The sequence below is a fragment of the Pleuronectes platessa genome, chromosome 18, assembly GCF_947347685.1.
Source record: "Pleuronectes platessa chromosome 18, fPlePla1.1, whole genome shotgun sequence".
In the NCBI taxonomy this organism is placed as follows: Eukaryota; Metazoa; Chordata; class Actinopteri; order Pleuronectiformes; family Pleuronectidae; genus Pleuronectes; species Pleuronectes platessa.
The window spans coordinates 8714815-8731792 of NC_070643.1; the positions used below are offsets into that span (position 1 = coordinate 8714815).

A 16978-nucleotide genomic window follows, 5' to 3' on the forward strand; every position below is an offset into this window, starting at 1 on the left:
CCGCTGAATCATGTAAGCCAAAAGAGGCTGTGGCACGGCTCTGTGTGGGCTCCAAGCGTCAAGCATGGTTCACTTTCCGCCACACTTTACAGTCCCCAAACTTGGTCTTACTGGAGGCGGTCCAGAGGCTTTAACATATCCACCTTCAAGTGACGCTGGTGCCTGGCAGGGAGAATATGACTCAAGGAGTGCTTAAGGACCAGGGACAGCTAAGTTTAGCTCCAGATTAAGATGGAAGGCGAGGAGTAAAGGAGGAGAAGGATGCGCGATGTGACCGAAAAGGATGCGCGGGAGGATTTGATGGATTGCCTGTGATTTAGAGAGAGGCGAGGAGAAGCAGGAGGACTTTTGACACAGACTGTGATCAAGCGGTGTAACAGATGGTGAGGAAGAGAAGCGCCAGATGTGGAAGGAGAAGACAGAGGCTTTTTCTTTCTTTCTTTTTAATTTGTTGCTCTTTTGTGCAGCCAATCTGCCCAACAAGGAGAGAAAAAGGCAGCTAATTAAGATCAGCCAATGACTGCTGTTCAAAATCACAAAGAAAACTACACTTTTGCTGGGATTAAAAACAAACAACTCTCAAGTTAATTTTCTCATCAACCACTCAGATACTGTTCTGTCACTTTGTAGAACATAACAAAATCAGTTAAGCTCTCAGTAACTTAAAATTGCTAATATTCAGGGTGGTGGTATCCGTATTAGAACTGTACAGCTGCATTTATACTATCCAACCTTTAGATACAGATTTAAAACCACAAGCATTAGCTCTATATAGAACAAGATGAAAACTCTTCAAATGTAGGGAGTAGGGCTGTCACTTGGTATTCCAAGTCGAACATTCGTGGAGATGAACCATTACATTAAAATAAAATAGTTTAGGGAATCAGAGCGTCTGAAGTAGTTTGCCTCATGATCCAGCAGAGGGCGATCAATATCAGCGTGACCTATTGTGTGCCCTCTTGCGCTATCATGTTTAGTGAGTCAGAAATGTTACGTTGTTTTGCTCCGAATATGGAGGAAGATGGCAGGCAAAGTCGTCCTGAGTGGACAGGCAAGGCAGCAGAGCATCTGAGTAGCAGCGTGGGGGAAAAGGTTTGGGTTCAACACAGTAGACGGCAATGTAACAAAGTTATGTAAGAATGTTTGTCGACTTTGTGTCACGCAATCAGTGTTTCATGTCAAATTCATTCGAACTTGATTTTTAGAAAAAGGGACAGCCCTAGTAAGGACCTGTGTTTAAGTGAGAAGACAAAAATACATCAGATTGATACAAAGGAATTTATTTGTTTCTGGCATTAAGAACAATTTTGGCATTTTCACTATGGCATTTTCATCGTTCAATGATTTGAATGCTGCATATAACACAGTGGAGTGTATCAAGAGTTACTGGACCCGCAATCATTTTAGTGAAGTTGGCAAACCCTTTTTTTTTTTTTCAGAGATTTTAATCTTTTATATTTTGGTCAAAGATATATATAAATTAAATATATATCGTTGATACTGGCTTACAGAAGAGCAATTTAGCAAAAATTGTAATAGGTTATTTTCTGAAAGTCCACTAAAGGAGGTTGGAATAATTTGTAAAGGTAATTTATATAAATGTGGTGCTTCTAAGTAATATTTGTACCCTCTGGACTCCGGAGTATAGTTAATAGGAATTTTAAACACAATTTTTTTTTTTAACGGCAAAGGACCTTGTTAATGCTGCATGAAGGCAATTTCATAGAATATCAACCTGTAGTCCAGCATAGTCACTGTCATACACCTAAATGCATGTATTCTACTGTAGGAAGAAAAGAAATAACATCTGATACATTGATTCAGTCCTGAAGAGATATGTTGGGTAAACATTCAGTAAATTAAACATTTTTATACAAGTGCTCTCTCTAATTTTAATCTACTCATACTTTTGACCAAATGTTGGTTCTAGTAAACAAGAGACTGCCACTGTCACCCAAGTCCTCTATGGTGAGATGGACCCGTTCAGAAGACCTTCAGTCGGACCCCTGGTCAAAGTTAAGATATGTAAGAATTTCTTTATAAGCTTTATCCGTTTACAGCAACAAGCCATTGAAAGATGTGCACAGGCTTTTTCGACTGCAGATATATAGAGGAGTGAGGGCACTTATGTGAGAACACTGAGCAGAATGGGACTTGAACATGGAATGACGGTGTGAACTCCACAGAGCAGTGGGACTGTCGATGGCTCACATGAGCTTGGTGATGGCCCCGGAGAGGAAATCCTCGTAGTTGAGTCGGACGTTGCCCGTCATGTTCGTGTCCCTCTCCCTGAAGACCTGCGTCATGCTCTGCAGCTGGGTGCACACCTGGATGAAGCGGTCCAGCTGGATGCCAGGTCGCGTGCCCCGCAGGGTGAAGCGCTGCACCAGCGTCTCAGAAAACTGGGGACTGAGGTTGTAGCCCATCTGAGCGAGGGCTGAGGAGAGGAGGAGAGAAGAGAAGGTTTTAGATTTTAGTTTTTTTGGCTTTGGCTTTGGGGGGGGTCCTAATTCACCTCTGACCATTTATTTTGTTTGTTTGTTGGTAAGTAAGCAACATTACAAATGAACGGATTTTGGGAAGGATGGATTATGGGTCAAGAAAGATCCCACTATATATTGGTGCAGCCCCGGAAAAAGAAGCAGTGCGGGGAATTCGTTGTCACTTCTTCGTTTTTTTTAAAGACTTTTTCCAGATTTCCAACAGAATAATTCATTGGTCTTGATGAAAAAGATTTCTAGCATACTTAGGGGACGGAAATCTATGAGTGTGTGAAATTATGTGTGGCTACTACGTGCCAGTCTAGTTTTCTGTATGAGATTAAAACCACAGATTTGACCAATGTTTTTTGTTTGGATAAATATACTGACAACTGACTTCTAACACACAGTAGGTGGAATACCTTGGTGTAGCTCCGTGCCACTGATGCTGCCTGAGCGGTCTCTGTCATACTGCTGAAACAACGCCCTCCACCGCTGCATGAATTCCCACAGCGCTGAGAAGCCAAACAGGTCAATTCGACCTGACCGGGTCTTGTCAAACATGTCTGGGAGGAAATAAAAAAACACAGCACGTTCAATCAAACATTGTTTCCTTCAGTTAATGTTGCACATTCTTTTAAAAACACAAACGTGAACCGATTTCCAACATGTTTCCAGCAAGCCCATCAGCGATTACCCTGGATCTTTTTCCTGTGCTATTTAGAAGGAATACACAGAAGTCACAACTCATATTACAGTAATCGTACACCCCAGTCACTGCCTTTGAAATGCAACTGGAATGCAGGATAGTTGCAAAACAAAACAGTCAACAAGACAAACATGACTCACGCATTTTTTGAAGTCTGACTCATGAGGCGATTCCTGTCGATAAGCTTGGGAAATTTCGGTGGCTGCTCGTATTTTAAACCAGCCCGATCTTTATCTCCTTTATCGGAAGAGCCCGCATCTTCCCCATTGCTGTATTTGTTTTGATCTCTCTATTATATTTTACAGTGATAGTGTGTCACTCAAGAATCCCTGTCAAAACAATTTCATCAACACAGATCTGCCCCACACGCCATTGAGCATTTCCTTTCACTGCAGCTGCTCGACTTACTGATCATCATGAGGCAGGTCTCGTCATTAAAAGCAGACCAGTTGGAGTTGACCAGCGCCTGCTTCAGCTCCTTTGGGTTGATGAAGCCGCTGCGGTCCGTGTCAACCGTCTGGAACCACTGGTATGCCTCCGGGTTAATGCCAGGAGGCATGTTACCTACACAGAGGAACAATAAGAGGAAGAAGAATGAATATGCCCGCTGTTTGAAGATTGTTTTTTTTTGCATCTTGTTTCCATCACTTTCAAATATATCTATTTATTTTCTTTGCTGTTTTCCATCCTTTTTATTTTCTACACTCGTACTCTCTCTCTTGGGCTTTGAGGAGAAGCTGATGTGTGGCAGAAAAAAAGAGTTAGTCAAGGAATAAGAAAAGACAGTGAACATTCTTAGAAATAAAGCATCTGCCTCGTTTCAATGAAAACGAAAGAAAGTTTATTTATCAAGAATGAAGAAGCACCTCTGCTGTCTGACAGTTGAAGCTGTGCTGACTCAGTTAAGCAGAAACCTGATCATGAAAAATTATACATCTGTGCTTGACTTTGCTTATAGTATGAAGTAGTTACCTAGAATGAATCTTACATAGAATATACTACAAAAGAAAGAAGGTATTAACAATATACTGGAAGAATCTATAGATACATCTTACAAATAATAATGATGTGTAATATTTCCACTGCCTTGTAAATCAGGGGTTCCTAGATCAGGGGTCAGGACTCACTGATGGGTCATGAGGTACTGGCAAGGGGGCATTATGAGGAGATTTCCAGAAATGTCCTATTTTAGCCATAATTGTAACTATAGATCTAAAAAGAATATGCTAATAGAAAATATGTATCAGCCGAATAAGCTAGAATAATATCTTTGTATGTTTCAACCCCTTCGAGGAGTAATGAGGGGTCCCAAGTCTCTTGCATCTTTACTGTGGGGGTCAGGGGTTGACAAGTTTGTGATCCTGTACCGTGCTGAACTCTGGGATAATGAATCCTTATAGTCATTTAACCTGTTGACATTCTGTTGAAGAATACCTCCCCCAACCTTAGTTAAACATGCTCAGTGTAGATGTGGGTTAAAAGGTTGTGAACAAGTCTTCTGAGAGGGAGGGGGAGTGTGGGAGCAAGAGGCCATTACCTGAGTACATGGAAAAAAGGGAGTGTAAGAAAATATGGTGCAAGACGAGGGGCGGAGTGGAGAGAGGGCTGCTTGTCAGAAAAATGAATGGTTAGAGAGGGGCAGGTGACACTTCAGGCCAGACCCTGATAGATTCTGTCCCTGTGAGGAGTGATGGCAATGGCAGCTTTCAGGTTCAGACTTCCATTTACCTGCTACAGGAAACAGTGTAATCACACAGACATTCACTACACACACACACTGCACACTCTTTACCCATCTGTCTCTTACTCTGTTTAGCCCTCACTCAGTATTACTGGAGTCATCACTCCAGCTGTGTAATCCTGCTGAGGGGCACAAACTGAACCCTCTCTCTACACGACTGTCTGGGAACGCAAGTCATTTTCTATCAATCATCTCACCAGAGAGCGAGGGAGGACGAAAACAAGAGAAGAAGCATCGAAGAGGAGGGGGAATGAGCGGCTATCTGCAGCCTCCTCACGTTTAGAATATGCTTGTTCAACTCCCACAGGCGGAGGAAGCAGAGGATGCTTACAAAGCCCCAGTGTCAGACGATAGTTACCTGCAGGAGCATGGTGGCCGTAAGGTGCTCCATGATGCTGCTGCTGTGGCTGCTGTCCCCCGTAACCCCCATAATGCCCACTGGGGGCACCGCCTTGTCCATGCCCATATTGCCCTCCATGACCTGGGACTCCAGCCCCTCCATAATGACCTCCTGGTGCACCTGCAGCACTTCCGTATGGAGATGAGTGGGGAGACCCATAGGGACCGTGGCCCCCACCATATGGAGCACTTGGGGGTGGGTTGCCCCCTCCTGGATAGCCCTTAAATGACAGACAAAGGTCACCAAATCTATATGAGTGCAGTAGCGTTAGCAGGTAGAAGAATTATATTACCAGAGTACCACAGATATAGAAAGGTTTTTAGGTGTATGTATAGAAGTACTCAGTGGTACATTCCAAAAGATATCAAAAAGGTGTGAGGGCCAAATATCTGAAGTGGCTAAAAGACTGGAAGAAGCATGCACCTCCAAATGATCGAGGGTGGCTTAACACAGTCACAGAAACAGCCTCTTATAAACACCTCAATCATAAGATTAATAATAAACTGGAAGTCTTCTATGAAATCTGGAAAATGTTCAAACTAATTAAATTAGTGTTAAGCTCGACGATCTTGAAGCCAAAAACACAGTCAAAGCCCAGCTGTGCAGGCAGTTGGTATGTGCTCTGGTTAAAGTACTGGGAGTAGTGGCAAAATACTGTTTCCTAAATATCATGGTTCCAACCTTTACATCCCTCATTCAAGAGCAACTTCACGCAGATTTGTTGTGTACATTTAATAACTCATTTCAAAGTGTATGTACAGTATGTTTCCACATGTATTCTTTAGCTTGTTTCTTCTGTTTTTGGAATACTTTGACTTCCATTATACGTACACCATACCTGCTACAATTGAGGTTGCTGTATTTCTTTAAGGAAACAATGAAAAGACAAATTCAAGAACATTGACTCAAGCTGAACTTTAAGAGTTTTGAAGAAACACGCACTTTACTTGAGTATGTTCCATTGTCTGCAGTGTATTACTCCATCAGCCTCACATTTCCCAGGGAAATAAATGTGTTGATCTACATTTATCAGCTACAGTTAATCTGCAGACTAGAATGTAATTTATACATATATGTAAAAACATGATGACACCACCCAGTATATACAGAAGCTGGCTTGAAATTAGCAGATTCATGAATTGGTTAATTGGTAGAGATATAATCGCCAGCTGTTCCAAACATTGAGGAACCACTGCTTTTCTTTACAGTCAATCTTTGACAGATCCTATAGATCCTATGGACTGTTGCTCAGACAACACATCAATACACCACGGGGATCTCTGGGAATGTTAACTGGCAAGATTCTCTGTCGTTCACGTCATGTATGTTCAGGAGCTGGACATGTCTACAGTTGTCCATGTACACACATTCAACTCCTGTTGAAGTTTTCTCCGCTGGCTTTAGACATTGAATTACTTTATTAATTCAAAGTAGAGGTTTTGGGCAAATGTGGAACATTTACACTTCGATGCCGCTAACAGATGTGTCAGTACCACTAATCCAGCTGTCGGTTACCTACAGGATAACAACATAGCACTCTGGCTACTTTGACTTTCAACTTGCTGACCTAACTTCCGCACTAGCGACAGTAACAGAGTTAAACTAGTGGTGGTTAATCTTCACATGTAGCATTTGTTAGCTGAACTTAGCTCAAGCGTCTGACTTTACTGTTCCAAAGTGAAAGATTAATGATAAACCAATGCCGCTGCTAGCAAAGACAACACGGGAGCTAACGCTTCACTCGTGTTTCTAAGTCACATGAACGATATGTAAAACAATAAAACAGAGAGTAAAGTTGTTCAACAATGTCCGGACGTTGTTATAATAAACACATATCAAACACAAAGGCAGTATTTCTGTACCTGTCCGTAGTGGAAACTCATGTTGATCTGACTTCACTTCCTCAGCGGCAGCACACTGAAGCCGGATACTGCACCGCCCGGCTCAGCCTCACCATTGGTCCATTTAGGCGTCTGTCAAAACCGCACCCGCGTCCCCTGCTCCTGATTGGATGGTGGAGACGGAAAAAACGATGACGACAATACATGAGTGTACCCGATACCTGATTTAATTCTACCGTTTCCGGAACAAAAAGCCGGGGGAACTATTTCAGCTTGTAATTTTTTTTTATTTTTTTATATTTTACTTTAGTCTTAATTATCGCCCAAGTGTATTATTTTACATTTCAATGTTTTCAACCATTTCTAAAAACTATACAGCTTGTTACAAATTCAATATTATATTCAATATGTTTGTGTTTACATATATATATATACATACATATATGTAAATATATATATATATATATATAGATATCACGTGAGAGAGAGAGAGACACTGAACATTCTTTCATCGTTTCATTTCATTTTTATTTTTGCACACATTTATTTTGTACTCAAATTCATTCATTGTACTAATCTCTGTTGTGAGTAATAACATTTTTTTGAGACACCGACAAGTTAACTAACTGTTTGATCCTATCGTAATTACAGGGTTTGCCAGGAGTCGGCTGCTTGAGTTTGGACTTGATAGTGAATATGTTAGGGATTTATTTTAATCCCATTTGGATTGATACATATTAAGATAATCCTAAAATATACAAATAAATAATTTACAGGTGTTGTATATGTATGTATTGTTCAAATATGTAACCAGTTGTTTTTTTCTATATACCAGCCTATTCTTATTTAATGGCTCTTTTCTTTTCTCATGATGTAATCTTCACAGAATAGATGATACTTCAAAGGTATGTATAGATAAATACATACAAACTGTACAAATATGTGAACAGTGTAGGCAGGCCTATATCAGTGAGGTCACACACATGCAGCTACTTATTGATTCATGTATATTTTTCAAATGAATCAGAAGGATCACATACACTCGGATATTTTTTTAAATAACTTTATAGATAACAACAATAAATACAAAAATGTTAAAGGAACACATTATTGCGAATCTTACTTCACTTTTTGAAGTCGTGAAGAGCCATGAAGTCGTGAAGAGCATAATAAAGACCATTTTCTGTATAGGACATATCTAAGAACAAAAGCTTCTCAAGTTATCTCTTCAGATTACTATGTTACCCCTACAGCAGAGCTTTGTGTGCTTTATGTTGATTTATTCATTAGGGGGCAGTGTGTAACTGCACCAAATTAAAAATGACATTTTATTTTAAGGTTGCCACTGGCCAATAGTAATACACAAAAAGACGTACACACACATCCGCACATTCAATCACAGACACACAAACCAATAAAAAAAAAACAGAAAGGAATTCTATTAAACCCTCTAACTTCCTTTGTGATCCTCTGTCTGTCTGTGCTCTTGCACAAAGTCATTAGACATGATCATATTTACAAGACGCTGCCTGAATTGGGGGAGATCTCTTTGGCGTTGAGCTTCAGTTATTTAAATATTCTAGCCTTTGGAAAGCTTTACTCATTTCTTCAACCTGGGTTGGGGTTAGGGTTTTCTCAATTGACTCCTCAGCCTTGACGTTACTAAGGTTCTGGACAGATACCGTAGGATCCACTCTGATTGATGATCTGGACCTGAACACTGACCTGGGCGCTGCCAGCGGCACCATCTCGTGATTCTGTGCGGACATCCTCTTGTCAGACTCCGCCTTCCTCCTGAGGAGCTTCTGAAAGCGTTTGCAGATGAGGTAAATCATCTCGCAGATGCACATTAAGATGCAGATGGCAGAGGAGACCACCATGAAGATGGTGAAGATCTTCTTCTCGGTGGGGCGGGATATGTAGCAGTCCACCGTGTTGGGACACGGCTCCAGGGAGCACTTGGACAGGCGGGGCATGTCGTAACCTTCGTAGACATAGTACAGGATGTAGAGGAAGCCTGCGTCGAAGCCTGCTTTGAAAATCAGACTCACCTATGAGGAAGATGAATCAAGGTAAAACTGGGAGTCACATCATCAAACATGAACCAAGTTAAGACCAAAGAAAAAAACATTCACTCCCTTTGCTCTTACCAGGTAAGTCCACCACAGCCCTCCACGTTTCTTCCCAGGGTTGGCATAGAGATGGGTGCCCTTGTGTGAGTTGGTGAACTGCGTGTCCTTCTTCTCCCGATACTTCACGTGGCCGACCACCATCAGCGATGGGCAGGTGACAAAAATAAGCTGAAGGGCCCACAGGCGGATGTGGGAGATGGGGAAGATGGAGTCGTAGCAGACGTTGGTGCAGCCCGGCTGGGCCGTGTTACAGACAAAGTCCTTGCTCTCATCACCCCACACGCGTTGCGCGGCCACCACAAACACCATCACCCTGAAAACGAAGACCATGGAGAGCCAGATGCGGCCGAACACGGTGGAGTATTTGTTGACCCCGCTGAGGAGGGCCTCCAGAGCAGACCAGTTCATGGCTGAGGCTGCTGTCGGGGCGGAGCCAGACGCTCTTCAGGTAGAAATGGTGGGATGAGGTCCTTGATGAGATGATCTTGAATAATGTGAGAGTAACAAAGTAGATACATTTATATACATTTATACTTTGATGTATTTCTGTTGCTTTACATTTTTTTCATTTAAATCAATGCTACCATAATAGTCATATTGCATGCATTGCATCCTGGTTTCTATTGTGTTAATGCTCCTCCCTAAGAAGCCAAATAAATATCACAAACAAAAGCAATTTGAATATGTTATCACCAGCGAGGAAACATGACACTGTACTCACAAACTCATTCCCGGAAAAAGCTGGTTTCTGTTTACACAGAGCCACCTTTTTCAAAATGGTCTGATTATACATTGGTGAGTGAGTCATCTTCGGAGCCTCCCTTTGCTAAAAGGACAAACAAATACTGTCAACTTGATCAGTCAGCTAATTGAGCGGCGTGGCCGATGATCAGGCGACCACATTGTTCCTCTTTGTAATCCCACACGCCCTTCTACAGCCCACAGAGCACTGTTGAGGGAGGACATTGCAATTGGGAAGAGGATGTTCGGTCAAAATGTCATCATGTGGATTATTTATCGTCTTAAGTAAGAGCTGTAATGGAGGATCTGCCATGCTGCATAAGGGCAGGGGCGTGGCAACAGTGTCAGCAAAGCAAGCAATCGTCTAGGGCCCCCAGCTGAGAGAGGGCCCCAGAGAACAGCTGATCCACAGCATTGACACTTTTGTTCATACCCACTTAAACTGTAGAATCCACCCAAAATTACACCATGGTCAGAAACCCCCAAAAGGCGAATTTATGCTGCTTTTACACATGAAAAGAGATTCAGCACAACCGTCACAGCCTACGTACTTCCATGCATCCTTTATGTTGCCGGTTGTTAAGCAACATATCCAGTGTCGGGGATGAAGGGTAGAGAGTTTCTGACAATAACAAACATGACGACAGTGAAGGAGGTTATAAAAATGAAACTCTTGAGACAGATTTCTTCCTCATATCTTACGGTCAGCTCACTTAAACTATTGACTTTAATCCCCCCCCCCCCCCCCCCCCCACACACACATTTATGGTTATACTATTCTGTTCAGTCAACTTTCTGTTCAGTCAACTTTATCCATATCCATAAGCTTTCCTACGTATCTACTGTTCAGCCCCATGCTACTGTCTCTCTGCCAAAAGCTTTGTAATCTTAGAGTTTTTGTTGAAGACGACATGTGCCTTGTGTTTCTCTGTGTTTGCGGTTCTTGGGTCTTCTGGGTCCTTTTCCTCTTGGGCCTCCAAAGTGCCTTGTAATGCTACAAATAATTTATTTCAACAACAAAGGGGGGGGGGCTGAAACCTCCTTCTCTTCTGAATTTACATCTCATTCTGATGAATGCTCACGGCCTGACAGGGAACTAGTTGTATAACAGCCTCGCTGTCCACTGTTCCATTTCTATTCCGCCTCGTCTAATCCCGAGCATTTGAATTCAGCAACTCTTTCCTTGAGCGTTTGGGCGTCACTGTAGACACGCTGAGCTGTCAAATCAGCTGCTATTTTCTCTCTCATCCAGCATCCCTGACTATTAAATTACACAGCATAAGAAGAGTTGGCTCAATAAATGCCCTCACAATCACGACAGAGGCAACCGAAAGCCAATGACAGACTTTTAATCAAGGCCAATGTTACCTCCACTTTATCTCGCCTCCTAAGTGGATAATACAGCCGGTGATATTAATCTTTAAATGTGAGTCAGCCTGAGCCTCTGAGGCTGCCAGGCTCTGCAGCTTCACCGTTAGACTACCATTCTCAGCTTCAATCCTCGGGTTTGTCATTTCTTTAAGAAAAATGGCAGCCTACCAAAGATACATTTGCAAATTGCATGTCAACACACAAACACACAGTTTTACATAATGCTCATGGCATGTTTAGTTTTGCTTTTGCACAAACATGCGAGCATCCGATCGCACCTACACATACACAATCTCAGATGGAGGAAATTACCTCAGAGAAAGCAGTATATCTTGTCTCGGGGATATAGCACAGGTGGACCACTATTTGTTTTTTCGCATTTGATCTAGATTGCTATGTTGCCGTCTTCAGCCACAGCAGCCGCGCTCGTCTGCCTCCTCTTTAGCGGAGTGTTTGTCTTTCCTCTTGTTGTGACGGAAGAGTCATATCCCGATTTCTCTTCAGGTTATGTAAGGTCTCTGATGGCAATTTACATACTCGATGCCATGCAAATACAGCTCTACAGTGCATCCTCTTGCCGCAGGAGTCGGACAGAGTGGTTGGCAAGTCAACAATCCTAAAGTTTCTCAAGATCATGCAAACAGGTGAGGTGTGAGGCGTCCTTGAATAAATTGTTTGATCTTGAGTGAATATCATCAATATGCCCATAGCTTTATTTGCACCCATATAGAGCCAGCTCATCTGACAGAGTGATGCTTGACACCGACTCACTCAACAGGTTGAGCGAGTTGCAAACGCTTCCTTATCGACCAAGTCAACAGCGTCTGTACGAGTCAATGCTCCTCGCTAGCAAGGTGAGGTTGGACTTCTCTTGAGTGGGGTCTCTTTTTTTCTTTCTGCCTTTTCCCAGCACTGCTTGTCTTTCTTCTTAGGTCTCTCGCTCACATTGCCTTTTTACTTTCGACCCATACCATCCCCCCCTTTTTCAAGGTTGCACACTTCAACCAGAGGATTAAAGCGCAGGCAATCCATGTTTGGTTTTGTTCGCATCCCTCCAAGTTATCTGTTTTAGCAAATCTCTTTCCTTTGTGTGTCAGCCAGCGCTCAGCTTACCCCCCCCCCCCCCCGACGTACAACATCCTTTCCAGGTGTGATAGAAGAGAGACAGAAACTCTTCCCTTTAGTGTCTCATTTTTCACACAGTATATTTTGGATGCTTCTCGTGTGAAATCAAGCTGGAATTCACTTACACAAAATTTAATTTATATCATCTAATAATGCCTAAATGCATGTACAATTATAGACAAAGATGAATCACCCTACCTGTGTCAGAAGGAAGCCTTGTAAAAAGACGCTTCCCGACAGGCCACTTGGGATGTGTCGTGGCAGGCCCTGTCCAGTCGATGCTAAGTGACTTGCGAGTGTTACCTGAGTATTTCAAGGCTGAGGCGTGAACCGACCGGAGGGGAGGGTGGAGCTTCACTTACATACACACACTAATGCTCTCACACACGGGTAATTCCCACTTGTTTAGCATTGGCAAACATGCTGTAGGGTGTTTCAAGGGAAGACATGTGAATTGTTGCAGAGATCCTGCATAGCGTGAAAGAGAAGAAACAGCTTTACAGAGAAACTGGACACGGTGATGGAAATTCACGTCATATTCATAGTTAGACTAGAGGCATTTCGGGGAAAAAGGTAAGCATCAGGGCAGATAGGATCTGTAATATGAGAGATAACAGATTTGCATGGTGTTGTTTATGATGTGCAACAGATGCCAATCAGCAAAGTCTAGTTTGTGAGTGAGCGCATCAACATGCTGGTTTCAGGCAATTTAACATTTGGATCCCACTTAGTATCTCCTTCATCAGCTTGCTTTTACTGGCTCTAAGCACCTTTGACTTTACATCCCAAAAAATTAAAACTGGGGATTTTGGGTGCCCCTTCTTAGCCTATTACAAATAAAAGTCTGATAAGAATCTGAATAGTTTTGAATCAAAAGTGAAAGAAAATGCAGTCCAAATTTCCCTATTGGATAAACATCAAAAGTTCCCCTAGTAGCACAAAATTAAATTCCAAAATCTGACAGTCGTCAAACATCCACATCCCCACACACTCACAACGAAATCAAAACCAAAATTGACATGACAACTGATCCGTTTAGAAAAATAGTACAATAGATCATGACAAACAGTTACATACCACAGGAGGGAGGGATTGCTCCGAAAAAGCCCCAGACCTCCTGGATTGTTTTTCATTGTTTGTTTGTTGGATTTCATTTCTTTAGTTTCCAAGTGATGTGTTGACAGGGACTCTTTCTAAATATATACCATAAAAAAAAGCATTAACTGGGAGCAGATGGGCCAATAAAGATATATACATGGGTAGATTAAGAACACATACATGAATGTTCTTGATGCATTGTTGTTACCATGTGAAACACATTAAATGACCAAAACAGTAACTTCAGTGAGGGTGTGACAAAGTCGAAACCTGACTTCCCAACAAGCCACAAAGCAGGTTTCCTCATTAGGTTCCAGCTTTAACATGACATCAGCGAGTCTTTCAAAAAGACAGCACCTGGCTCAATATCGTTCAATATCAAACTGTGTTGTATTGAGACAAAGCAGACATGCGGGGGGGGGGGGGGGGGGGGGGGGGGGGGGGGGGGGGGGGGGGGGGGAGATCACACAGGCGGACAGATGAATGCCTTTCTATAAAGGATATGTTATGACCTCCATCGGCCTCTAGGGAATGCTAATGCTCCATCATGTTGCTGCAGTTTGTTTCTGTGGAGCAGAGAGGGCCAGAGGAGAAATGTTTAGTAGACAGAAAAACGGAGGATCTCATCTCGCCTGTTAAAAAAGCAGCCGCAGCATCATCTGTGAAAGAAAGGAAAGGCAGCATCCAAGACAAAGCAGCAGAATTGGGCCTCTCCACTGGTTTTTATTGCGTGGAAACAAAGCTTTTCTGCGTTATTCAATTGCATCGACCGACACATTTATTATTTAAAGCAGCAGCAGCGTTTTGGTGGGATTTAAGAAGTTGTATTTGCATATCAAAGCTATAGCTGCATGACCACTTGTAGATTTGTCTTAATACTCCCTTCCGCTTTTGCCCAATGCTGCACATGCTCAGCCTATCAGAGCGAGGCCATCCATGCCCACCAAGTGTTATGTAGCTCGGAGCGAATATAACATGTGAACATGCTTGGTTTTTTAACTGTGCCAAATTAAAGGTATGGTTTTTTTTGGGGCGGGGGGGGGGGGGGGGGGGGGTTAGTCTGAAAAAGGGTTTTATTGTTAAAATCACCCTCTAATCCGGCTAACTGGTTTTCCCTACTGTTTTTTGCAATGTGTTGTATGTCTGCACTCATTTGTCATCATCATTGTGCAGATGTTTAGCACCAGGGAAAGGTTGGTTGGTAGCTTTGACAGAGGTAAAATGGACTGGTGGAGCCACATTAGCAGAAAATGATGGTTGGAATTGAATGATATTGTCTCCTCAAACGTCTATTAGTTATACTATCTCTCCAATGATGGAACAACAATAGAGGTTCTTATATCTCATAAAGACTACATCTGGACATTTCACACACCACCAGATGATCAACAGATCACAGATGACCTGTTTGGAATATGGACACCCGGTGCAATCACGTGCTGCTGCCATAATGAGAAAAAATACGTCCCTATTGGGGAAAATTCACGTTAGCCCTACCACGAGTTGGAAAAATAATATGAAAATTTTGGTCAACGAGTTCCCAAGTTCCTGACGTCATCCCTTATAGACCAATTTGCATAACTTTACAATCAGTTCTAAACAGTGTCCAAGTTTTTTTTCTCATTTCGACTTCAGAGCACATGAACACACCGACGTCTCATCAACGGCTTCCCAACTAGGGAAATGGGAACTTCCGAGAAGCACGATAATGCAAATAATCTGCTGGTTCTGTGGTTACCTCATGGGTTTAGCATAGCTTGTATTTGACTTGTACAACAATAGTGTGTATGTGCTGGCTGAGCATGACCTCTGCTTCATGCTAATGTCGCCAGTTCTCCAACACACCTGTTCCCACATCGTGCGATATTCTCCACAACTGTCTCACGCATTTCAGGACTGCTCGATAACCACTTCTCTGCCAGAACATAATTTGGTCTTGTGGTATTCACGCTTTGACTAACCTTACTTCATATCTCGTTTGCTCTTTGAAGACCTGTCCGTCTGCACTCTAACTACGTCTGCTCGGAATCGTCTGCGCTCCTCCATTAAAAGTCGTGCTCAGCCTGCTCCCCAGCCAATCTCCTCCCTGGACACTCTCTGGAAACATATGGGTCTTACTTACTTTTTGAATATTGTTGTGTTCAACTCAAACGCTGCAGTGCCTTGAGTTCTGCATATGGAGTCGTTAGGTCATTGCACTTCCGCGTGTGTGTAGATCTGACTTATGACATGAATGTTTTAAAGGTCGGCTATGCCAACCTGAAATGGATCTACATTTCTACTGTGGCGGTGTAGGTAAGGAGTTATGGTGACATGCTTAACAATGCAAGCTAATATCACTTCTTAAAAAATTTGTACACTTAAATTCCAGATTAAGTTCTTGCTAGCAAAACTATTTAAGATGGTGATAAACTGTGAAACTAGTGATAACATGTACCCCTGTCCAGCGTAAAACATATTTCACACAAAAAACTACATTTAAATTACGCATTACTTCAGATAAGCGGCAAACAGAAAACCTGTGTTTGCCACCGTAGAGCTGAGGGCTTTACACAGTGAGGTCAAGCTGACGAACAACAGAAGAGAGAAGTCTTTCCAGTCGCTGCAGCAGAGCTTAACACCACCACTGCTTAAACTCCCTATAATGTGGTGGCGGAGGAAAAAGAGAGCTGATTCACTCTTGACCTGAGATGAACCCGAAGTAACGAAATCAGCTCCCACACATTGCCAAGACTTTAAATTTCCTGAATGGCTACACTGCTCATTCTATGACTCACCTGTCTGAATACAGAAAGGATCCGTCTTCTTAAATGAATTCTAAAACTTTTGGAGACTAAGTGGTTTTTCTCTACCCTGAATGGAGAGTGGGATTCAGACACCTTTTCACCAGCAGGTATCCGAAGAAAGCTGAAAGGCACAGGAGGCCGCACACTCTCGTGAGTCACATTGTCAGACTCGGGGCAGAACATTCAAGAGAGGGCTGCAGAATAATGAAGGTTCACGAGGGTTCTTACGGAAGCTGGATGGTGAAGAGGGATATATCACTGGATGTTTTCTACCTGAGCAGCAGAAACCATTTCAGGTGAGGCGACCTTCCTGCAAAAAACCCTTGTGAAAGTGTAGACGTCGCAGAAACAAGAAACAAAACAAGCAGGAGGCCAGATCCACACCGCTGTCCCACACTCTGACTCTGGAGAGCACAATCTAACCGGATCTCTTCAAATGGTGGATTACATCCCGGCGCCCCGGAGAGTTTCTCCAGTAACCTGCCGGCAATTCTAGAGTCTTGTTACTTTTATCTTTTCTAGAGGGCAGAGACCCCAAAAGATTAACTTGGCGC

At 42.7% G+C, this 16978-nt stretch overlaps 2 protein-coding genes across 3 annotated transcripts; both read right to left on the reverse strand.

The window, feature by feature from the left end:
* Positions 1-1264: 1264 nt before the first annotated feature.
* pef1 (penta-EF-hand domain containing 1) lies at positions 1265-7305 on the reverse strand. The gene is made up of 5 exons (XM_053447086.1): positions 7193-7305; positions 5289-5550; positions 3598-3753; positions 2903-3046; positions 1265-2437 (listed from the first exon to the last, which is right to left on the reverse strand). The coding sequence occupies exons 1-5, from the start codon at positions 7211-7213 to the stop codon at positions 2208-2210; spliced, it is 813 nt and encodes a 270-aa protein (XP_053303061.1). The 5' UTR covers positions 7214-7305; the 3' UTR covers positions 1265-2207.
* Positions 7306-8218: 913 nt separating this feature from the next.
* gjb9b (gap junction protein beta 9b) lies at positions 8219-12868 on the reverse strand. 2 transcript variants are annotated; one of them, XM_053447403.1, is made up of 4 exons: positions 12739-12847; positions 10025-10129; positions 9322-9787; positions 8219-9222 (listed from the first exon to the last, which is right to left on the reverse strand). In XM_053447403.1, the coding sequence occupies exons 3-4, from the start codon at positions 9709-9711 to the stop codon at positions 8734-8736; spliced, it is 879 nt and encodes a 292-aa protein (XP_053303378.1). In that variant the 5' UTR covers positions 9712-9787; positions 10025-10129; positions 12739-12847; the 3' UTR covers positions 8219-8733. The 2 variants fall into 2 exon arrangements, with proteins under 2 accessions (XP_053303378.1, XP_053303377.1); XM_053447402.1 differs by lacking the exon at positions 10025-10129 and having other exon boundaries at positions 12739-12868.
* Between the last annotated feature and the right edge of the window lie 4110 nt (positions 12869-16978).